This window comes from Lipophrys pholis, assembly GCF_963383615.2.
Source record: "Lipophrys pholis genome assembly, chromosome: 1".
In the NCBI taxonomy this organism is placed as follows: Eukaryota; Metazoa; Chordata; class Actinopteri; order Blenniiformes; family Blenniidae; genus Lipophrys; species Lipophrys pholis.
The window spans coordinates 2,960,088-2,984,338 of NC_137635.1; the positions used below are offsets into that span (position 1 = coordinate 2,960,088).

Consider the following 24,251-nt stretch of genomic DNA (forward strand, 5'->3'; position numbering starts at 1 on the left):
AGCAACTACATTTAACCAGCCATGAAAAGTGTCACTGTTGTCGGAGAAATAAAACGTCACTGTGATACTGTAAAGTGGTTACACAACCTTTCTTTTTCTTTTGAATTCCTTCAAACACCTGAAACGATAGCTTGACTTTGATCCCGGACTCATTTTTGAATTTTAGCAGAAAATCAAAGAGCCATTTGGACCCGTTTCCCACAGAACAGAACACACTGGGAGCCGCAACTCGGTCTCTTGGACCTCACCCTTAGGAGGAGTTTCTTTCAAAATGTTCCTGCATAATGCAAAATGGTGGACATCCTGTTGGGTTTAGAGTGTGGGTGTCAGTAACATTTTCGGCCCGACATGCTGCATATGCCTACGAAATTATATGGACGTAGACGAAACATACTGTCCGTACTAGAATTTTGAAATGTCCAAAAATTGTAGGGGGTGCTATGGAACCATTTTGCCAGACACGTGCAATGACCATAAATTATGCATTTCTTTTGCCATTTTTAGTGCAAATTTTCATCCATTGTTGAGCTTGTTTAAGCTATCAACATGCAGCAGTTCTGGCGACATAAGAAGAGAGTACAATAATAATAATAATAATAATAGAAATCATCATCATCATCATCATCATAATTCATTGCATTCCAGTAGGGTCCCACCCAGCTCTGCTCGGGCCCAAATTAAAGACAAAACCAGCTACCATCTTAAAGATATTGCCAGAAATAAAGGATTTCTGAGTTGTATTCAATTTTACTCATATGTAAGTACAATTTACATAATCGATTATCAAATTGTTAGTTTATAAAATCGCTACTGAGCTGAGCATGCCCATAATTTGAATTCATATCAGATATTGTCATCTGCTAATTTGTGGCCAATAACTTCAGTGTTTTAATCGAGAAAAGATATTCTTAAGTAGATTCAAGCTTCATATTGTAATGTTATTTGCATTGTTATTTCTCTGAAATTTCCTTTAAACGTAAGTCACTTGGACTGGATATCTGCTATTGACAGTGCAAATAAATACAATTAAATATCAACTATACTTTAAATACTTTCTGAGTGAAGGGTTAGGGTTAGAATTCCATCTGATATAAAGATGTTTCATTCTCAGTGGTAAAGAACAATATATCCACTCACCATGCAGGATGAAGTGCAGTGTCTGAACAAATTTGTTTTTAATTGGAGAAGTTGCTCAGCCTTGGATCAAAATGTAACTCCTTAGATGAAGAACTTAGCTCACGAGCCTTCAAGACAACTTTCTTCATATGGTAAAGCAGCTGGACTAGTTTCTGTGATTGGAACCTGTTACTCATGTGACTTATGTGCGAGGACGTACCTACTGAAGTGAATGACCGCTCCACCCAAAAGAACGATCAGTGACAGAAAAGCATGGATGAACAAAGATCAGTCAAGGAAAGTGTATTATATATACATGTTTAAAAAGGCCCCTTTTGTACAAAGCTTTACATTTATTGTGGTTAAAATGTTCAGTTTATTAGGAAGAGGGAGAGTGGAACCAGTGTGCTCAGGTTTTGTTTCACCCAGGGTCCTCCTAAGCATGGGTTTCCGCCAACCTCCTCAGAAGAACTTTGGGAAGGAAATGAGCAGTGCGGGTCTACACTCCTTTAAACGTGTACCTGTGTTTTCCATGGAGACATTGAACCAAATTCTTTTTTGTTGCTGTGGTTCAAACATATGCAGTACTAGGCGTTTTCATTTTTACAAGGTGTTATTTTATAACTTTACTTAATTACTTGTGGGTTGCTTTCTTTCCTTTGTTGCTTTTCGAGTATGTTGAGTTTTCCTCTTCAGTGTATTCACTGTCTTTGCTATTTTGTTTTTTAAAGACTTTAAATGGCAAAAATTCTGCCTGTGATTCTGTAAACTGGAGTGACTACATATTTAATTTCTCTTTAATCGATGACAAACATTTAGACAGGCTCCTTGGATGTTGCTCAGCCTCCATTAAATGCCTAGAATAGTCTCTCATCCACATCAGTTGAACTTAAACAACTTGCAAAGTATGTCTGGAACAAAATAATTGGAGAATATTTGATTCATGTGTTTAGAAAACGAAATACTTTTAAAGAATAAAGCTCTCCTTAAAAGTCTCACTGAAATACTGCACAGTAAAGTACAGTAACCTGAAAGAAGTCTATCTGAATGAGTGTGTTATGTTATAGAAATTATTATTAGGCTTTCTCATGTGGATTTGTTGGGTTTCTCTCTGTAAAAAGCAATTACAAATTATTTATGTATTGGTGCTTTGTATATAATTATGAGTTGAATAAAGTTATTTGTTATACAGTATAAATGGGTGTTAAGGCCTTGGACAGAACTGACGGACTCAAATGCACGATTAAAAACATGCAGTATTTTATTAATGGTCTTGGTCTTTTATATTCTTTAGAGAAAAAAAGATACAAATAGCAAAAGGCGCTCATGAGTGCGATCAAAGATATTGAATAACAATAAGTGCTCACAGGGTCAAACATTATCACAAGCTATACAAGCTATAAAATTCAACTATATATATATAAATAGTGGTGTGACAAAGTGCTTGCCCCCGTCCTGATTTCTTGTATATACTGTATATATATACTGTATATATGTGATTTTTTTATTTCTCTGACCTATCAGAAACTCTGTGTCAGGGTAAAAATATAAAGAATAATTTTTTGCCCTTTTATTCTGTGAAGTATTTCTTTTGTGAGCGGTTAACTTCTGTTCATGTCTATAAAACCTTGAAATCTCAGTTTTCAACAAGACTGATGGACAGGTCTCTTAACATTTTTTCACTGGTCACAAATTTGTACCCAAATAGCTTCATTGTGGGCTCACAAATTGTTTGTATAACTTCAACTAATTTGAAAGGTAGCCTGGACCTCCATTTATCTATATGTGTGGAGGAGTTTTTCTGTAACGCGTAAACACCCCTGGTCTCCGTCGAAGTGCTTTTCAGAATCCAGGATTTTATCTGTGGGGTGAAAGGGATTCCAGAAAATTGGTACATTTCTGCTGCCTTCTGAACTGGAAAGCGAGCGACGTCCTCGTATCGCACCAACATGTAGCGCCTGTGCAGCCACGGAGGCTGGCTGAGACCGAGCTCGGCTGAAGCCCTGACGGTGTCACAGCTCGTTTTCAGCTTCTTAAAATCATCTTCCTGAAAATTTCCACCCATGGCCCAATTCTTCATGTTCTTGTACCTGCCAAAAGCTCCCATTTGTGAAGCCACTATGGCCCGAGGATCCCGAACCAGCTGGATGAATTTGATATCAAGACTTGTCTCCTCAGCTAAAGGCTGCAGAGTGTGGAAATGGTGTACCCTTACAACCTTAATGACCCTGTGCTTCTTCTGGAGACAGGACTCAGAAGCTTTGGTCAGGTTTAGGGGCCCACAGTGTCCGCAGCCTTTTCCACAGCCTCTTTCTTCAAAGGGAATTTTGGTGGTCGTGCTGCAGACCGGCTCGTCACACAGAAAGCTGCTGCAGTCTCTCCGGAAGAAGCTTCTCGTAGTGTGATTAACAGGATGGGGCTTCATGAAGCTTTCGAGAAGGGAGAAGTTACACAGGAAGAGCTGCCTAAGCACATCAGGGTATGCCCTGGCTGTTGCTGTTTCATTGATTTTTCCATCCAGAGTCAGCGTCCTTTCCACTTGATAGAGTGGCTCATAGAGATAAGACATATTGTCTCTCTGCTGGTTGAAAAGCTCGCCCACAAACGAAGAGCCTGTCCTGGTGGTGGCTAATAGGAGAAGGTATTTCTGGCCCCCGTGATCCGGAACAGTGTACTTGTCTTTGAACCTAGAAAGTTAATTGCAAGTTAAAGATTTCCTTGTAACATGTAGTTGAAAAGCTTTCAAGAGATGAAATAATTGGCAGAAATCAGTGCTCCGCTGATGCCTAAAATGGACTTACTTTAACAAAACATTCACTCCACTCTGGAATGACACAATGACACAAAGTATGACCAAGGCCACAATCACTCTTCGGTACTTGATCTTCATTTTTGGCTGTAGCGTCGCCTCGATATGCTTCAGAAAAGGTTCTGCGTGACTTGCAGGCCACCTCCAGTTGACTTCTTAAAGAGCTATCCAGTCCAATGGATTCCCTGTCAAAAGAAATCATCAACATAGTTACACATTTTGCTCTTTAGGACAGCGGTGAGCAAACTGATTGTTATTGTGGAGCAACTACATTTAACCAGCCATGAAAAGTGTCACTGTTGTCGGAGAAATAAAACGTCACTGTTATACTGTAAAGTGGTTACACAACCTTTCTTTTTCTTTTGAATTCCTTCAAACACCTGAAACGATAGCTTGCCTTGATTACCCGGACTAATTTTTGAATTTTAGCAGAATTCCACATAGGTTAGTAACTCCAGTGCCATCTCTGGTTCCTTCATTTGTGTGGCCATTTTTCATTCCACATTTACAAAAAATTTATAGAACATAAGTCGTTCCCAAACTATTATGTGCACTTTTATAAGGTAGGGAGTGGTGTCTATAATAAGCAGCACAGGATCTCACACTGCCATTCCCCACTCTGCAGGTTCACTTGATGTAGTTCCCTGGTGTCCCAGTAGATGGCGGTGTCTATAAAAAATATAGAGCAGGTTCCTCAGTCTGTGGCCCTCACATTGCTGCAGACATAGACATAATAAAGAGTAGACGGTGTGTGTGTGTGTGTGTGTGTGTGTGTGTGTGTGTGTGTGTGTGTGTGTGTGTGTGTGTGTGTGAGATGTTTTATAAATTACCTATCACAGATCACAAATCAGAACATTCAATTATTGTTTAGTCCACTCTGAACATTAAAATACACCAAACCATGTGTCCTGTGTCAGAACCACATGTATGATGTTTGCAGGAAGGAAAACCAGTTTAGTATTCAGCGAGTTATGATTGATTAAAGTCGCTGACTCTTCATTACTCATGCCAAGCAGATGAGACTGAGTGGAGCAGACCACCGGGCCAAGATGGCGGTGCCAATAGGTGGTAGCGGTCGATGCGGCGTCTACTCTTTATTATGTCTATAGCTGTAGAGACATACATAGCATACATATATACATATAACTTCCTTTTTCCTTGAACCATGAGATGGGTGCCGCCGTGACCTCGCCCTTTGACTTCTGAGTAACATTTTGATGTGTCCTCATCAGGAATGCCTATTCATACTGGCCAAATTCCCGGTCTCTTGGACCTCACCCTGAGGAGTTTGATTCAAAATGTTCCGGCATAATGCAAAATGGTGGACTTCCTGTTGGGTTTAGAGTGTGGGTGTCAGCAACATTTTCCTCTGGCCCGATGTGCTGCATATGCCTATGAAATTTTGTGGATGTAGGTGAAATGTACTGTCCGTAGTAGATGTTTTAAATGTACAAAAAATGTAGCGGGTACTATTGAGCCATTTACACGCATTAGAAGAGAGTACAATAATAATACAAATCATCAACATCATCATTATAATCATATAATCATCAGTGTTCATAGTGAGGTGTGGACGGAAGTTTTTGGGAGAAGGCCAGGGAGAATTTTTTTTTTTTTTCGTCGTATGGATGTACCCCCATTGTACAACAACAACTAAAGAACATCCGCAACGTCACCTAATAACCACAACAATCACGGACTACAAGCTCCGGTGGAGCTGCAGAAGCTAGAAGCAGGCGGAGCGGGGCCATAGACCTATAAAAAAAGAGTTATATATAGTGGTTTATGTATTTATGTGCAGGAGTCTACTTCTAAATTGTGTTCTGTCTTCTTCTGTGTTTTTGTTGTGTTTAGTGAGTCACAGCGCCCCTAAAGGTCTGGCGTGTGTACTACATGCCCTGAAGCCTCAAGTTGAGCCGTGTTCATAGTGAGGTGTGGACGGAAGTTTTTTGGGAGAAGCCCAGGGAGGAAAAAGATTGGTTTTTTTCGTCGTGTGGATGTACCCCCAGTGTACAACGACAACTAAAGAAAAAGCCGCACCGAAGCAGCAAACTCGGTGCGGCTTTAAAATAAAGGATTTTAAAATAAAGGATAAGTACCCACAGGGGAGAGATATGGAGAAAAAAATAACCCAGAATGTTACTCTAGTTTGAAGGGAGACTGGGATATTCTGAATAAGTTTTTGAGAGCACTATGTTCAGACTACTTTTGTCAAACAGGTTTTACCACTTTGATGTGGAATGAAGTGTTTATAATTCACATTGAAATGTAAATGTTTTGTGACAATTCAGGTCAAACCTCTCATACTGCTTTAAGTTAAACTGAAATTTAATACACAAAGAAGTTACATTGCCTAAGAGTATTTATGTTTAAGTCATTCTGAGAAGAAGTTTGGTTTAATAAGTGAGTTTTACAATAATTTCGAGCTAAACAAAGCTTCTGCCAATAGTGCTTTTAGCTTCAGACATCTTAGTTGCTCCCAAAATAGACTATTGAGTATCTTTGCAATAGCAATGTGAGTATCGGATCGGGAAAGTATCGGTATCGGCCGATACTCAATTCTGAAAAATCAGATCGGTATCGGGGGCAAAAAAGTGTGATCGGGACATCCCTAATAATAATGATAATAATAATAATAGTCATCATCATCATCATCATCATCATCATCATCATCATCATCATCATCATCATCATCATCATCATTCATTGCATTCCAGTAGGGTCCCACCCAGCTCTGCTCGGGCCCAAATTAAGGACAAAACCAGCTACCATCTTAAAGATATTGCCAGAAATAAAGGATTTCTGAGTTGTATTCAATTTTTCTCATATGTAAGTACAATTTACATAATTGATTATCAAATTGTTAGTTTATAAAATCGCTACTGAGCTGAGCATGCCCATAATTTGAATTCATATCAGATATTGTCATCTGCTAATTTGTGGCCAATAACTTCAGTGTTTTAATCGAGAAAAGACATTCTTAAGTACATTCAAGCTTCATATTGTAATGTTATTTGCATTGTTATTTCTCTGAAATATCCTTTAAACGTAAGTCACTTGGACTGGATATCTGCTATTGACAGTGCAAATAAATACAATTAAATATCAACTATACTTTAAATACTTTCTGAGTGAAGGGTTAGGGTTAGGGTTAGAATTCCATCTGATGTAAAGATGTTTCATTCTCAGTGGTAAAGAACAATATATCCACTCACCATGCAGGATGAAGTGCAGTGTCTCAACAAATTTGTTTTTAATTGGAGAAGTTGCTCAGCCTTGAATCAAAATGTAACTCCTTAGATGAAGAACTTAGCTCACGAGCCTTCAAGACAACTTTCTTCATATGATAAAGCAGCTGGACTAGTTTCTGTGATAGGAACCTGTTACTCATGTGACTTATGTGCGAGGACGTACCGACTGAAGTGAATGACAGCTCCACCCGAAAGAACGATCAGTGACAGAAAAGCATGGATGAACAAAGATCAGTCAAGGAAAGTGTATTATATATACATGTTTAAAAAGGCCCTTTTGTACAAAGTTCTACAAAGCTTTGTCGACAGACAGTACAGTTTTAGATCAAACAGCACAACATCAATTGCCATCAACAGAATCAATTGAAGAAATCACAAATGCTATTGATCACAAGCCATATATAATTGGAATATTCATCAGCCTCAACAAAGCTTTTGATACAATCAAACACAATATGGGATCAGGTGAATTGTTTTCCTCTAACAGGATGAAACAATTGTAGAACCAGACTCAGTGGTGGCGGCTTAATGGAGAGAAAAGGATAAGACAGACAGACAGAACTTCTTGTTCATGTCTATAAAACCTTGAAATCTTTGCTTTCAACAAGTTTAATGGATGTATCTTTTAACGTTTCTTGACTGGTCACAAGTTTGTACCCAAAAAGCCCTAAAACCTGAAATAATACAAAGTTAAGAAGAGCAACCTCAAAGAAGTCTATCTGAAAGACTGTTTTTCTGTTATTGAAATTATTAATATGGTTGTTCATGTGGATTTGTTGATCTGTAAAAAGCAATTAGAAATAACTTCTGTACTGGTGCTATATGTGTAATTATGAAGTTGATTTGAATTTTTATTTGTTATACAGTAGATAGAACTGGTGGACTCAAATGCACGATTCAGAACGTGTAGTATTTTATTAATAGTTTTATTTTCTTCAGAGTTAAAAAGATACAGATGACAATGAGGAGGATCAAAAATATTGAATAACAATAACTGCTCACAAGGTCGACTCTCAGTTTTCAACAAGACTGATGGACAGGTCTCTTAACATCTTTTCACTGGTCACAAATTTGTACCCAAATAGCTTCATTGTGGGCTCACAAATTGTTTGTATAACTTCAACTAATTTGAAAGGTAGCCTGGACCTCCATTTATCTATATGTGTGGAGGAGTTTTTCTGTAACGCGTAAGCACCCCTGGTCTCCGTCGAAGTGCTTTTCAGAATCCAGGATTTTATCTGTGGGGTGAAAGGGATTCCAGAAAATTGGTACATTTCTGCTGCCTTCTGAACTGGAAAGCGAGCGACGTCCTCGTATCGCACCAACATGTAGCGCCTGTGCAGCCACGGAGGCTGGCTGAGACCGAGCTCGGCTGAAGCCCTGACGGTGTCACAGCTCATTTTCAGCTTCTTAAAATCATCTTCCTGAAAATTTCCACCCATGGCCCAATTCTTCATGTTCTTGTACCTGCCAAAAGCTCCCATTTGTGAAGCCACTATGGCCCGAGGATCCCGAACCAGCTGGATGAATTTGATATCAAGACTTGTCTCCTCAGCTAAAGGCTGCAGAGTGTGGAAATGGTGTACCCTTACAACCTTAATGACCCTGTGCTTCTTCTGGAGACAGGACTCAGAAGCTTTGGTCAGGTTTAGGGGCCCACAGTGTCCGCAGCCTTTTCCACAGCCTCTTTCTTCAAAGGGAATTTTGGTGGTCGTGCTGCAGACCGGCTCGTCACACAGAAAGCTGCTGCAGTCTCTCCGGAAGAAGCTTCTCGTAGTGTTACTAACAGGATGGGGCTTCATGAAGCTTTCGAGAAGGGAGAAGTTACACAGGAAGAGCTGCCTAAGCACATCAGGGTATGCCCTGGCTGTTGCTGTTTCATTGATTTTTCCATCCAGAGTCAGCGTCCTTTCCACTTGATAGAGTGGCTCATAGAGATAAGACATATTGTCTCTCTGCTGGTTGAAAAGCTCGCCCACAAACGAGGAGCCTGTCCTGGTGGTGGCTAATAGGAGAAGGTATTTCTGGCCCCCGTGATCCGGAACAGTGTACTTGTCTTTGAACCTAGAAAGTTAATTGCAAGTTAAAGATTTCCTTGTAACATGTAGTTGAAAAGCTTTCAAGAGATGAAATAATTGGCAGAAATCAGTGCTCCGCTGATGCCTAAAATGGACTTACTTTAACAAAACATTCACTCCACTCTGGAATGACACTATGACACAAAGTATGACCAAGGCCACAATCACTCTTCGGTACTTGATCTTCATTTTTGGCTGTAGCGTCGCCTCGATATGCTTCAGAAAAGGTTCTGCGTGACTTGCAGGCCACCTCCAGTTGACTTCTTAAAGAGCTATCCAGTCCAATGGATTCCCTGTCAAAAGAAATCATCAACATAGTTACACATTTTGCTCTTTAGGACAGCGGTGAGCAAACTGATTGTTATTGTGGAGCAACTACATTTAACCAGCCATGAAAAGTGTCACTATTGTCGGAGAAATAAAACGTCACTGTTATACTGTAAAGTGGTTACACAACCTTTCTTTTTCTTTTGAATTCCTTCAAACACCTGAAACGATAGCTTGCCTTGATTACCCGGACTAATTTTTGAATTTTAGCAGAATTCCACATAGGTTAGTAACTCCAGTGCCATCTCTGGTTCCTTCATTTGTGTGGCCATTTTTCATTCCACATTTACAAAAAATTTATAGAACATAAGTCGTTCCCAAACTATTATGTGCACTTTTATAAGGTAGGGAGTGGTGTCTATAATAAGCAGCACAGGATCTCACACTGCCATTCCCCACTCTGCAGGTTCACTTGATGTAGTTCCCTGGTGTCCCAGTAGATGGCGGTGTCTATAAAAAATATAGAGCAGGTTCCTCAGTCTGTGGCCCTCACATTGCTGCAGACATAGACATAATAAAGAGTAGACGGTGTGTGTGTGTGTGTGTGTGTGTGTGTGTGTGTGTGTGTGTGTGTGTGTGTGTGTGTGTGTGTGTGTGTGTGTGTGTGTGTGTGTGTGTGTGTGTGTGTGTGTGTGTGTGTGTGTGTGTGTGAAATGTTTTATAAATTACCTATCACAGATCACAAATCAGAACATTCAATTATTGTTTAGTCCACTCTGAACATTAAAATACACCAAACCATGTGTCCTGTGTCAGAACCACATGTATGATGTTTGCAGGAAGGAAAACCAGTTTAGTATTCAGCGAGTTATGATTGATTAAAGTCGCTGACTCTTCATTACTCATGCCAAGCAGATGAGACTGAGTGGAGCAGACCACCGGGCCAAGATGGCGGTGCCAATAGGTGGTAGCGGTCGATGCGGCGTCTACTCTTTATTATGTCTATAGCTGTAGAGACATACATAGCATACATATATACATATAACTTCCTTTTTCCTTGAACCATGAGATGGGTGCCGCCGTGACCTCGCCCTTTGACTTCTGAGTAACATTTTGATGTGTCCTCATCAGGAATGCCTATTCATACTGGCCAAATTCCCGGTCTCTTGGACCTCACCCTGAGGAGTTTGATTCAAAATGTTCCGGCATAATGCAAAATGGTGGACTTCCTGTTGGGTTTAGAGTGTGGGTGTCAGCAACATTTTCCTCTGGCCCGATGTGCTGCATATGCCTATGAAATTTTGTGGATGTAGGTGAAATGTACTGTCCGTAGTAGATGTTTTAAATGTACAAAAAATGTAGCGGGTACTATTGAGCCATTTACACGCATTAGAAGAGAGTACAATAATAATACAAATCATCAACATCATCATTATAATCATATAATCATCAGTGTTCATAGTGAGGTGTGGACGGAAGTTTTTGGGAGAAGGCCAGGGAGAATTTTTTTTTTTTTTCGTCGTATGGATGTACCCCCATTGTACAACAACAACTAAAGAACATCCGCAACGTCACCTAATAACCACAACAATCACGGACTACAAGCTCCGGTGGAGCTGCAGAAGCTAGAAGCAGGCGGAGCGGGGCCATAGACCTATAAAAAAAGAGTTATATATAGTGGTTTATGTATTTATGTGCAGGAGTCTACTTCTAAATTGTGTTCTGTCTTCTTCTGTGTTTTTGTTGTGTTTAGTGAGTCACAGCGCCCCTAAAGGTCTGGCGTGTGTACTACATGCCCTGAAGCCTCAAGTTGAGCCGTGTTCATAGTGAGGTGTGGACGGAAGTTTTTTGGGAGAAGCCCAGGGAGGAAAAAGATTGGTTTTTTTCGTCGTGTGGATGTACCCCCAGTGTACAACGACAACTAAAGAAAAAGCCGCACCGAAGCAGCAAACTCGGTGCGGCTTTAAAATAAAGGATTTTAAAATAAAGGATAAGTACCCACAGGGGAGAGATATGGAGAAAAAAATAACCCAGAATGTTACTCTAGTTTGAAGGGAGACTGGGATATTCTGAATAAGTTTTTGAGAGCACTATGTTCAGACTACTTTTGTCAAACAGGTTTTACCACTTTGATGTGGAATGAAGTGTTTATAATTCACATTGAAATGTAAATGTTTTGTGACAATTCAGGTCAAACCTCTCATACTGCTTTAAGTTAAACTGAAATTTAATACACAAAGAAGTTACATTGCCTAAGAGTATTTATGTTTAAGTCATTCTGAGAAGAAGTTTGGTTTAATAAGTGAGTTTTACAATAATTTCGAGCTAAACAAAGCTTCTGCCAATAGTGCTTTTAGCTTCAGACATCTTAGTTGCTCCCAAAATAGACTATTGAGTATCTTTGCAATAGCAATGTAAGTATCGGATCGGGAAAGTATCGGTATCGGCCGATACTCAATTCTGAAAAATCAGATCGGTATCGGGGGCAAAAAAGTGTGATCGGGACATCCCTAATAATAATGATAATAATAATAATAGTCATCATCATCATCATCATCATCATCATCATCATCATCATCATCATCATCATCATCATCATCATTCATTGCATTCCAGTAGGGTCCCACCCAGCTCTGCTCGGGCCCAAATTAAGGACAAAACCAGCTACCATCTTAAAGATATTGCCAGAAATAAAGGATTTCTGAGTTGTATTCAATTTTTCTCATATGTAAGTACAATTTACATAATTGATTATCAAATTGTTAGTTTATAAAATCGCTACTGAGCTGAGCATGCCCATAATTTGAATTCATATCAGATATTGTCATCTGCTAATTTGTGGCCAATAACTTCAGTGTTTTAATCGAGAAAAGACATTCTTAAGTACATTCAAGCTTCATATTGTAATGTTATTTGCATTGTTATTTCTCTGAAATATCCTTTAAACGTAAGTCACTTGGACTGGATATCTGCTATTGACAGTGCAAATAAATACAATTAAATATCAACTATACTTTAAATACTTTCTGAGTGAAGGGTTAGGGTTAGGGTTAGAATTCCATCTGATGTAAAGATGTTTCATTCTCAGTGGTAAAGAACAATATATCCACTCACCATGCAGGATGAAGTGCAGTGTCTCAACAAATTTGTTTTTAATTGGAGAAGTTGCTCAGCCTTGAATCAAAATGTAACTCCTTAGATGAAGAACTTAGCTCACGAGCCTTCAAGACAACTTTCTTCATATGATAAAGCAGCTGGACTAGTTTCTGTGATAGGAACCTGTTACTCATGTGACTTATGTGCGAGGACGTACCGACTGAAGTGAATGACAGCTCCACCCGAAAGAACTATCAGTGACAGAAAAGCATGTGTGAACAAAGATCAATCAAGGAAAGTGTATTATATATACATGTTTAAAAAGGCCCTTTTGTACAAAGTTCTACAAAGCTTTGTCGACAGACAGTACAGTTTTAGATCAAACAGCACAACATCAATTGCCATCAACAGAATCAATTGAAGAAATCACAAATGCTATTGATCACAAGCCATATATAATTGGAATATTCATCAGCCTCAACAAAGCTTTTGATACAATCAAACACAATATGGGATCAGGTGAATTGTTTTCCTCTAACAGGATGAAACAATTGTAGAACCAGACTCAGTGGTGGCGGCTTAATGGAGAGAAAAGGATAAGACAGACAGACAGAACTTCTTGTTCATGTCTATAAAACCTTGAAATCTTTGCTTTCAACAAGTTTAATGGATGTATCTTTTAACGTTTCTTGACTGGTCACAAGTTTGTACCCAAAAAGCCCTAAAACCTGAAATAATACAAAGTTAAGAAGAGCAACCTCAAAGAAGTCTATCTGAAAGACTGTTTTTCTGTTATTGAAATTATTAATATGGTTGTTCATGTGGATTTGTTGATCTGTAAAAAGCAATTAGAAATAACTTCTGTACTGGTGCTATATGTGTAATTATGAAGTTGATTTGAATTTTTATTTGTTATACAGTAGATAGAACTGGTGGACTCAAATGCACGATTCAGAACGTGTAGTATTTTATTAATAGTTTTATTTTCTTCAGAGTTAAAAAGATACAGATGACAATGAGGAGGATCAAAAATATTGAATAACAATAACTGCTCACAAGGTCGACTCTCAGTTTTCAACAAGACTGATGGACAGGTCTCTTAACATCTTTTCACTGGTCACAAATTTGTACCCAAATAGCTTCATTGTGGGCTCACAAATTGTTTGTATAACTTCAACTAATTTGAAAGGTAGCCTGGACCTCCATTTATCTATATGTGTGGAGGAGTTTTTCTGTAACGCGTAAACACCCCTGGTCTCCGTCGAAGTGCTTTTCAGAATCCAGGATTTTATCTGTGGGGTGAAAGGGATTCCAGAAAATTGGTACATTTCTGCTGCCTTCTGAACTGGAAAGCGAGCGACGTCCTCGTATCGCACCAACATGTAGCGCCTGTGCAGCCACGGAGGCTGGCTGAGACCGAGCTCGGCTGAAGCCCTGACGGTGTCACAGCTCGTTTTCAGCTTCTTAAAATCATTTTCCACAAAGGGCTCTTCCTCACCCATGGCCCAATTCTTCAAGTTCTTGTACATGCCAAAAGCTTCCATTTGTGAAGCCACTATGGCCCGAGGATCCCGAACCAGCTGGATGAATTTGATATCAAGACTTGTCTCCTCAGCTAAAGGCTGCAGAGTGTGGAAATGGTGTACCCTTACAACCTTAATGACCCTGTGCTTCTTCTGGAGACAGGACTCAGAAGCTTTGGTCAGGTTTAGGGGCCCACAGTGTCTGCAGCCTTTTCCACAGCCTCTTTCTTCAAAGGGAATTTTGGTGGTCGTGCTGCAGACCGGCTCGTCACACAGAAAGCTGCTGCAGTCTCTCCGGAAGAAGCTTCTCGTAGTGTGATTAACAGGATGGGGCTTCATGAAGCTTTCGAGAAGGGAGAAGTTACACAGGAAGAGCTGCCTAAGCACATCAGGGTATGCCCTGGCTGTTGCTGTTTCATTGATTTTTCCATCCAGAGTCAGCGTCCTTTCCACTCGATGGAGTGGCTCATAGAGATAAGACATATTGTCTCTCTGCTGGTTGAAAAGCTCGCCCACAAACGAGGAGCCTGTCCTGGTGGTGGCTAATAGGAGAAGGTGTTTCTGGCCCCCGTGATCCGGAACAGTGTACTTGTCTTTGAACCTAGAAAGTTAATTGCAAGTTAAAGATTTCCTTGTAACATGTAGTTGAAAAGCTTTCAAGAGATGAAATAATTGGCAGAAATCAGTGCTCCGCTGATGCCTAAAATGGACTTACTTTAACAAAACATTCACTCCACTCTGGAATGACACAATGACACAAAGTGTGACCAAGGCCACAATCACTCTTTGGTACTTGATCTTCATTTTTGGCTGTAGCGTCGCCTCGATATGCTTCAGAAAAGGTTCTGCGTGACTTGCAGGCCACCTCCAGTTGACTTCTTAAAGAGCTATCCAGTCCAATGGATTCCCTGTCAAAAGAAATCATCAACATAGTGACACATTTTGCTCTTTAGGACAGCGGTGAGCAAACTGATTGTTATTGTGGAGCAACTACATTTAACCAGCCATGAAAAGTGTCACTGTTGTCGGAGAAATAAAACGTCACTGTGATACTGTAAAGTGGTTACACAACCTTTCTTTTTCTTTTGAATTCCTTCAAACACCTGAAACGATAGCTTGACTTTGATCCCGGACTCATTTTTGAATTTTAGCAGAAAATCAAAGAGCCATTTGGACCCGTTTCCCACAGAACAGAACACACTGGGAGCCGCAACTCGGTCTCTTGGACCTCACCCTTAGGAGGAGTTTCTTTCAAAATGTTCCTGCATAATGCAAAATGGTGGACATCCTGTTGGGTTTAGAGTGTGGGTGTCAGTAACATTTTCGGCCCGACATGCTGCATATGCCTACGAAATTATATGGACGTAGACGAAACATACTGTCCGTATTAGAATTTTGAAATGTCCAAAAATTGTAGGGGGTGCTATGGAACCATTTTGCCAGACACGTGCAATGACCATAAATTATGCATTTATTTTGCCATTTTTGAGTGCAAATTTTCATCCACTGTTGAGCTTGTTTAAGCTATCAACATGCAGCAGTTCTGGCGACATAAGAAGAGAGTACAATAATAATAATAATAATAATAGAAATCATCATCATCATCATCATCATCATCATCATAATTCATTGCATTCCAGTAGGGTCCCACCCAGCTCTGCCCGGGGCCAAATTAAAGACAAAACCAGCTACCATCTCAAAAATATTGCCAGAAATAAAGGATTTCTGAGTTGTATTCAATTTTACTCATATGTAAGTACAATTTACATAATCGATTATCAAATTGTTAGTTTATAAAATCGCTACTGAGCTGAGCATGCCCATAATTTGAATTCATATCAGATATTGTCATCTGCTAATTTGTGGCCAATAACTTCAGTGTTTTAATCGAGAAAAGACATTCTTAAGTACATTCAAGCTTCATATTGTAATGTTATTTGCATTGTTATTTCTCTGAAATATCCTTTAAACGTAAGTCACTTGGACTGGATATCTGCTATTGACAGTGCAAATAAATACAATTAAATATCAACTATACTTTAAATACTTTCTGAGTGAAGGGTTAGGGTTAGGGTTAGAATTCCATCTGATATAAAGATGTTTCATTCTCAGTGGTAAAGAACAATATATCCACTCACCATGCAGGATGAAGTGCAGTGTCTGAACAAATTTGTTTTTAATTGGAGAAGTTGCTCAGCCTTGGATCAAAATGTAACTCCTTAGATGAAGAACTTAGCTCACGAGCCTTCAAGACAACTTTCTTCATATGATAAAGCAGCTGGACTAGTTTCTGTGATTGGAACCTGTTACTCATGTGACTTATGTGCGAGGACGTACCTACTGAAGTGAATGACCGCTCCACCCAAAAGAACGATCAGTGACAGAAAAGCATGGATGAACAAAGATCAGTCAAGGAAAGTGTATTATATATACATGTTTAAAAAGGCCCCTTTTGTACAAAGCTTTACATTTATTGTGGTTAAAATGTTCAGTTTATTAGGAAGAGGGAGAGTGGAACCAGTGTGCTCAGGTTTTGTTTCACCCAGGGTCCTCCTAAGCATGGGTTTCCGCCAACCTCCTCAGAAGAACTTTGGGAAGGAAATGAGCGGTGCGGGTCTACACTCCTTTAAACGTGTACCTGTGTTTTCCATGGAGACATTGAACCAAATTCTTTTTTGTTGCTGTGGTTCAAACATATGCAGTACTAGGCGTTTTCATTTTTACAAGGTGTTATTTTATAACTTTACTTAATTACTTGTGGGTTGCTTTCTTTCCTTTGTTGCTTTTCGAGTATGTTGAGTTTTCCTCTTCAGTGTATTCACTGTCTTTGCTATTTTGTTTTTTAAAGACTTTAAATGGCAAAAATTCTGCCTGTGATTCTGTAAACTGGAGTGACTACATATTTAATTTCTCTTTAATCGATGACAAACATTTAGACAGGCTCCTTGGATGTTGCTCAGCCTCCATTAAATGCCTAGAATAGTCTCTCATCCACATCAGTTGAACTTAAACAACTTGCAAAGTATGTCTGGAACAAAATAATTGGAGAATATTTGATTCATGTGTTTAGAAAATGAAATACTTATAAAGAACAAAGCTCTCCTTACAAGTCTCACTGAAATACTGCACAGTAAAGTACAGTAACCTGAAAGAAGTCTATCTGAATGAGTGTGTTATGTTATAGAAATTATTATTAGGCTTTCTCATGTGGATTTGTTGGGTTTCTCTCTGTAAAAAGCAATTACAAATTATTTATGTATTGGTGCTTTGTATATAATTATGAGTTGAATAAAGTTATTTGTTATACAGTATAAATGGGTGTTAAGGCCTTGGACAGAACTGACGGACTCAAATGCACGATTAAAAACATGCAGTATTTTATTAATGGTCTTGGTCTTTTATATTCTTTAGAGAAAAAAAGATACAAATAGCAAAAGGCGCTCATGAGTGCGATCAAAGATATTGAATAACAATAAGTGCTCACAGGGTCAAACATTATCACAAGCTATACAAGCTATAACATTCAACTATATATATATAAATAGTGGTGTGACAAAGTGCTTGCCCCCGTCCTAATTTCTTGTATATACTGTATATATATATATACTGTATATATATATATACACAGTATATATGTGATTTTTTTATTTCTCTGACCTATCAGAAACTCTGTGTCAGGGTAAAAATATAAAGAATAATTTTTTGCCCTTTTATTCTGTGAAGTATTTCTTTTGTGAGCGGTTAACTTCTGTTCATGTCTAAAAAACCTTGAAATCTCAGTTTTCAACAAGACTGATGGACAGGTCTCTTAACATTTTTTCACTGGTCACAAATTTGTACCCAAATAGCTTCATTGTGGGCTCACAAATTGTTTGTATAACTTCAACTAATTTGAAAGGTAGCCTGGACCTCCATTTATCTATATGTGTGGAGGAGTTTTTCTGTAACGCGTAAGCACCCCTGGTCTCCGTCGAAGTGCTTTTCAGAATCCAGGATTTTATCTGTGGGGTGAAAGGGATTCCAGAAAATTGGTACATTTCTGCTGCCTTCTGAACTGGAAAGCGAGCGACGTCCTCGTATCGCACCAACATGTAGCGCCTGTGCAGCCACGGAGGCTGGCTGAGACCGAGCTCGGCTGAAGCCCTGACGGTGTCACAGCTCGTTTTCAGCTTCTTCAAATCATCTTCCTGAAATTTTCCACCCATGGCCCAATTCTTCATGTTCTTGTACATGCCAAAAGCTCCCATTTGTGAAGCTACTATAGCCCGAGGATCCCGAACCAGCTGGATGAATTTGATATCAAGACTTGTCTCCTCAGCTAAAGGCTGCAGAGTGTGGAAATGGTGTACCCTTACAACCTTAATGACCCTGTGCTTCTTCTGGAGACAGGACTCAGAAGCTTTGGTCAGGTTTAGGGGCCCACAGTGTCTGCAGCCTTTTCCACAGCCTCTTTCTTCAAAGGGAATTTTGGTGGTCGTGCTGCAGACCGGCTCGTCACACAGAAAGCTGCTGCAGTCTCTCCGGAAGAAGCTTCTCGTAGTGTGATTAACAGGATGGGGCTTCATGAAGCTTTCGAGAAGGGAGAAGTTACACAGGAAGAGCTGCCTAAGCACATCAGGGTATGCCCTGGCTGTTGCTGTTTCATTGATTTTTCCATCCAGAGTCAGCGTCCTATCCACTTGATAGAGTGGCTCATAGAGATAAGACATATTGTCTCTCTGCTGGTTGAAAAGCTCGCCCACAAACGAAGAGCCTGTCCTGGTGGTGGCTAATAGGAGAAGGTGTTTCTGGCCCCCGTGATCCGGAACAGTGTACTTGTCTTTGAACCTAGAAAGTTAATTACAAGTTAAAGATTTCCTTGTAACATGTAGTTGAAAAGCTTTCAAGAGATGAAATAATTGGCAGAAATCAGTGCTCCGCTGATGCCTAAAATGGACTTACTTTAACAAAACATTCACTCCACTCTGGAATGACACAATGACACAAAGTATGACCAAGGCCACAATCACTCTTTGGTACTTGATCTTCATTTTTGGCTGTAGCGTCGCCTCGATATGCTTCAGAAAAGGTTCTGCGTGACTTGCAGGCCACCTCCAGTTGACTTCTTAAAGAGCTATCCAGTCCAATGGATTCCCTGTCAAAAGAAATCATCAACATAGTGACACATTTTGCTCTTTAGGACAGCGGTGAGCAAACTGATTGTTATTGTGGAGCAACTACATTTAACCAGCCATGAAAAGTGTCACTGTTGACGGAGAAATAAAACGTCACTGTGATACTGTAAAGTGGTTACACAACCTTTCTTTTTCTTTTGAATTCCTTCAAACACCTGAAACGATAGCTTGACTTTGATCCCGGACTCATTTTTGAATTTTAGCAGAAAATCAAAGAGCCATTTGGACCCGTTTCCCACAGAACAGAACACACTGGGAGCCGCAACTCGGTCTCTTGGACCTCACCCTTTGGAGGAGTTTCTTTCAAAATGTTCCTGCATAATGCAAAATGGTGGACATCCTGTTGGGTTTAGAGTGTGGGTGTCAGTAACATTTTCGGCCCGACATGCTGCATATGCCTACGAAATTATATGGACGTAGACGAAACATACTGTCCGTATTAGAATTTTGAAATGTCCAAAAATTGTAGGGGGTGCTATGGAACCATTTTGCCAGACACGTGCAATGACCATAAATTATGCATTTATTTTGCCATTTTTGAGTGCAAATTTTCATCCACTGTTGAGCTTGTTTAAGCTATCAACATGCAGCAGTTCTGGCGACATAAGAAGAGAGTACAATAATAATAATAATAATAATAGAAATCATCATCATCATCATCATCATCATCATCATCATCATAATTCATTGCATTCCAGTAGGGTCCCACCCAGCTCTGCCCGGGGCCAAATTAAAGACAAAACCAGCTACCATCTCAAAAATATTGCCAGAAATAAAGGATTTCTGAGTTGTATTCAATTTTACTCATATGTAAGTACAATTTACATAATCGATTATCAAATTGTTAGTTTATAAAATCGCTGCTGAGCTGAGCATGCCCATAATTTGAATTCATATCAGATATTGTCATCTGCTAATTTGTGGCCAATAACTTCAGTGTTTTAATCGAGAAAAGACATTCTTAAGTACATTCAAGCTTCATATTGTAATGTTATTTGCATTGTTATTTCTCTGAAATATCCTTTAAACGTAAGTCACTTGGACTGGATATCTGCTATTGACAGTGCAAATAAATACAATTAAATATCAACTATACTTTAAATACTTTCTGAGTGAAGGGTTAGGGTTAGAATTCCATCTGATATAAAGATGTTTCATTCTCAGTGGTAAAGAACAATATATCCACTCACCATGCAGGATGAAGTGCAGTGTCTGAACAAATTTGTTTTTAATTGGAGAAGTTGCTCAGCCTTGAATCAAAATGTAACTCCTTAGATGAAGAACTTAGCTCACGAGCCTTCAAGACAACTTTCTTCATATGATAAAGCAGCTGGACTAGTTTCTGTGATTGGAACCTGTTACTCATGTGACTTATGTGCGAGGACGTACCTACTGAAGTGAATGACCGCTCCACCCAAAAGAACTATCAGTGACAGAAAAGCGTGGATGAACAAAGATCAGTCAAGGAAAGTGTATTATATATACATGTTTAAAAAGGCCCTTTTTCTACAAAGCTTTACATTTATTGTGGTTAAAATGTTGAGTTTATTAGGAAGAGGGAGAGTGGAACCAGTGTGCTCAGGTTTTGTTTCACCCAGGGTCCTCCTAAGCATGGGTTTCCGCCAACCTCCTCAGAAGAACTTTGGGAAGGAAATGAGCGGTGCGGGTCTACACTCCTTTAAACATGTACCTGTGTTTTCCATGGAGACATTGAACCAAATTCTTTTTTGTTGCTGTGGTTCAAACATATGCAGTACTAGGCGTTTTCATTTTTACAAGGTGTTATTTTATAACTATACTTAATTACTTGTGGGTTGCTTTCTTTCCTTTGTTGCTTTTCGAGTATGTTGAGTTTTCCTCTTCAGTGTATTCACTGTCTTTGCTATTTTGTTTTTTAATTACTTTAAATGGCAAAAATTCTGCCTGTGATTCTGTAAACTGGAGTGACTACATATTTAATTTCTCTTTAATCGATGACAAACATTTAGACAGGCTCCTTGGATGTTGCTCAGCCTCCATTAAATGCCTAGAATAGTCTCTCATCCACATCAGTTGAACTTAAACAACTTGCAAAGTATGTCTGGAACAAAATAATTGGAGAATATTTGATTCATGTGTTTAGAAAATGAAATACTTATAAAGAACAAAGCTTTCCTTACAAGTCTCACTGAAATACTGCACAGTAAAGTACAGTAACCTGAAAGAAGTCTATCTGAATGAGTGTGTTATGTTATAGAAATTATTATTAGGCTTTCTCATGTGGATTTGTTGGGTTTCTCTCTGTAAAAAGCAATTACAAATTATTTATGTATTGGTGCTTTGTATATAATTATGAGTTGAATAAAGTTATTTGTTATACAGTATAAATGGGTGTTAAGGCCTTGGACAGAACTGACGGACTCAAATGCACGATTAAAAACATGCAGTATTTTATTAATGGTCTTGGTCTTTTATATTCTTTAGAGAAAAAAAGATACAAATAGCAAAAGGCGCTCATGAGTGCGATCAAAGATATTGAATAACAATAAGTGCTCACAGGGTCAAACATTATCACAAGCTATACAAGCTATAACATTCAACTATATATATATAAATAGTGGTGTGACAAAGTGCTTGCCCCCGTCCTGATTTCTTGTATATACTGTATATATATATATACTGTATATATATATATACACAGTATATATGTGATTTTTTTATTTCTCTGACCTATCAGAAACTCTGTGTCAGGGTAAAAATATAAAGAATAATTTTTTGCCCTTTTATTCTGTGAAGTATTTCTTTTGTGAGCGGTTAACTTCTGTTCATGTCTAAAAAACCTTGAAATCTCAGTTTTCAACAAGACTGATGGACAGGTCTCTTAACATTTTTTCACTGGTCACAAATTTGTACCCAAATAGCTTCATTGTGGGCTCACAAATTGTTTGTATAACTTCAACTAATTTGAAAGGTAGCCTGGACCTCCATTTATCTATATGTGTGGAGGAGTTTTTCTGTAACGCGTAAGCACCCCTGGTCTCCGTCGAAGTGCTTTTCAGAATCCAGGATTTTATCTGTGGGGTGAAAGGGATTCCAGAAAATTGGTACATTTCTGCTGCCTTCTGAACTGGAAAGCGAGCGACGTCCTCGTATCGCACCAACATGTAGCGCCTGTGCAGCCACGGAGGCTGGCTGAGACCGAGCTCGGCTGAAGCCCTGACGGTGTCACAGCTCATTTTCAGCTTCTTCAAATCATTTTCCACAAAGGGCTCTTCCTCACCCATGGCCCAATTCTTCAAGTTCTTGAACCTGCCAAAGGTCTCCATACGTGAAGCTACTATAGCCCGAGGATCCCGAACCAGCTGGATGAATTTGATATCAAGACTTGTCTCCTCAGCTAAAGGCTGCAGAGTGTGGAAATGGTGTACCCTTACAACCTTAATGACCCTGTGCTTCTTCTGGAGACAGGACTCAGAAGCTTTGGTCAGGTTTAGGGGCCCACAGTGTCCGCAGCCTTTTCCACAGCCTCTTTCTTCAAAGGGAATTTTGGTGGTCGTGCTGCAGACCGGCTCGTCACACAGAAAGCTGCTGCAGTCTCTCCGGAAGAAGCTTCTCGTAGTGTGATTAACAGGATGGGGCTTCATGAAGCTTTCCAGAAGGGAGAAGTTACACAGGAAGAGCTGCCTAAGCACATCAGGGTATGCCCTGGCTGTTGCTGTTTCATTGATTTTTCCATCCAGAGTCAGCGTCCTATCCACTTGATAGAGTGGCTCATAGAGATAAGACATATTGTCTCTCTGCTGGTTGAAAAGCTCGCCCACAAACGAAGAGCCTGTCCTGGTGGTGGCTAATAGGAGAAGGTGTTTCTGGCCCCCGTGATCCGGAACAGTGTACTTGTCTTTGAACCTAGAAAGTTAATTACAAGTTAAAGATTTCCTTGTAACATGTAGTTGAAAAGCTTTCAAGAGATGAAATAATTGGCAGAAATCAGTGCTCCGCTGATGCCTAAAATGGACTTACTTTAACAAAACATTCACTCCACTCTGGAATGACACAATGACACAAAGTGTGACCAAGGCCACAATCACTCTTTGGTACTTGATCTTCATTTTTGGCTGTAGCGTCGCCTCGATATGCTTCAGAAAAGGTTCTGCGTGACTTGCAGGCCACCTCCAGTTGACTTCTTAAAGAGCTATCCAGTCCAATGGATTCCCTGTCAAAAGAAATCATCAACATAGTGACACATTTTGCTCTTTAGGACAGCGGTGAGCAAACTGATTGTTATTGTGGAGCAACTACATTTAACCAGCCATGAAAGGTGTCACTGTTGTCGGAGAAATAAAACGTCACTGTGATACTGTAAAGTGGTTACACAACCTTTCTTTTTCTTTTGAATTCCTTCAAACACCTGAAACGATAGCTTGACTTTGATCCCGGACTCATTTTTGAATTTTAGCAGAAAATCAAAGAGCCATTTGGACCCGTTTCCCACAGAACAGAACACACTGGGAGCCGCAACTCGGTCTCTTGGACCTCACCCTTTGGAGGAGTTTCTTTCAAAATGTTCCTGCATAATGCAAAATGGTGGACATCCTGTTGGGTTTAGAGTGTGGGTGTCAGTAACATTTTCGGCCCGACATGCTGCATATGCCTACGAAATTATATGGACGTAGACGAAACATACTGTCCGTATTAGAATTTTGAAATGTCCAAAAATTGTAGGGGGTGCTATGGAACCATTTTGCCAGACACGTGTGCAATGACCATAAATTATGCATTTATTTTGCCATTTTTGAGTGCAAATTTTCATCCACTGTTGAGCTTGTTTAAGCTATCAACATGCAGCAGTTCTGGCGACATAAGAAGAGAGTACAATAATAATAATAATAATAATAATAATACAAATCATCATCATCATCATCATAATTCATTGCATTCCAGTAGGGTCCCACCCAGCT

General features: G+C 39.5%; 5 protein-coding genes across 6 annotated transcripts; all 5 read right to left on the minus strand.

Annotated features, from left to right (window-relative positions):
- Positions 1-2,752: 2,752 nt before the first annotated feature.
- On the minus strand, positions 2,753-4,006 carry LOC308119314 (carbohydrate sulfotransferase 3-like; the record flags this gene model as incomplete). The annotated part of the gene is made up of 2 exons (XM_080479251.1): positions 2,753-3,803; positions 3,918-4,006. 2 exons carry the CDS (start codon positions 4,004-4,006, stop codon positions 2,753-2,755), a joined length of 1,140 nt encoding a protein of 379 aa, XP_080335377.1.
- Positions 4,007-7,397: 3,391 nt separating this feature from the next.
- On the minus strand, positions 7,398-12,844 carry LOC308109260 (carbohydrate sulfotransferase 3-like). Of its 2 annotated transcripts, XM_080462718.1 has the most exons (4): positions 12,636-12,782; positions 9,966-10,031; positions 9,355-9,547; positions 7,413-9,240 (listed from the first exon to the last, which is right to left on the minus strand). In XM_080462718.1, the coding sequence occupies exons 3-4, from the start codon at positions 9,441-9,443 to the stop codon at positions 8,190-8,192; spliced, it is 1,140 nt and encodes a 379-aa protein (XP_080318844.1). In that variant the 5' UTR covers positions 9,444-9,547; positions 9,966-10,031; positions 12,636-12,782; the 3' UTR covers positions 7,413-8,189. The 2 variants fall into 2 exon arrangements, with proteins under 2 accessions (XP_080318843.1, XP_080318844.1); XM_080462717.1 differs by lacking the exon at positions 9,966-10,031 and having other exon boundaries at positions 7,398-9,240; positions 12,636-12,844.
- Positions 12,646-16,487, minus strand: LOC308109253 (carbohydrate sulfotransferase 3-like). Its single transcript, XM_080462705.1, has 3 exons — positions 16,279-16,487; positions 14,856-15,048; positions 12,646-14,741 (listed from the first exon to the last, which is right to left on the minus strand). Exons 2-3 carry the CDS (start codon positions 14,942-14,944, stop codon positions 13,685-13,687), a joined length of 1,146 nt encoding a protein of 381 aa, XP_080318831.1. The 5' UTR covers positions 14,945-15,048; positions 16,279-16,487; the 3' UTR covers positions 12,646-13,684.
- A 1,429-nt stretch (positions 16,488-17,916) lies between these two features.
- LOC308119321 (carbohydrate sulfotransferase 3-like) lies at positions 17,917-19,170 on the minus strand (the record flags this gene model as incomplete). Its single annotated transcript, XM_080479263.1, has 2 exons — positions 17,917-18,967; positions 19,082-19,170. The coding sequence occupies 2 exons, from the start codon at positions 19,168-19,170 to the stop codon at positions 17,917-17,919; spliced, it is 1,140 nt and encodes a 379-aa protein (XP_080335389.1).
- A 2,972-nt stretch (positions 19,171-22,142) lies between these two features.
- On the minus strand, positions 22,143-23,402 carry LOC308119329 (carbohydrate sulfotransferase 3-like; the record flags this gene model as incomplete). The annotated part of the gene is made up of 2 exons (XM_080479276.1): positions 22,143-23,199; positions 23,314-23,402. The coding sequence occupies 2 exons, from the start codon at positions 23,400-23,402 to the stop codon at positions 22,143-22,145; spliced, it is 1,146 nt and encodes a 381-aa protein (XP_080335402.1).
- Between the last annotated feature and the right edge of the window lie 849 nt (positions 23,403-24,251).

Bases quoted from the DNA above. Each gene is read 5' to 3' on its own strand.
- LOC308109260 (XM_080462717.1), bottom strand. From the start codon at position 9,443: ATGAAGATCAAGTACCGAAGAGTGATTGTGGCCTTGGTCATACTTTGT. The intron at 9,241-9,354 runs GTAAGTCCATTT...TTAACTTTCTAG, and splicing joins GGAGTGAATGTTTTGTTAAA to GTTCAAAGACAAGTACACTG.
- LOC308109253 (XM_080462705.1), bottom strand. From the start codon at position 14,944: ATGAAGATCAAGTACCAAAGAGTGATTGTGGCCTTGGTCACACTTTGT. The intron at 14,742-14,855 runs GTAAGTCCATTT...TTAACTTTCTAG, and splicing joins GGAGTGAATGTTTTGTTAAA to GTTCAAAGACAAGTACACTG.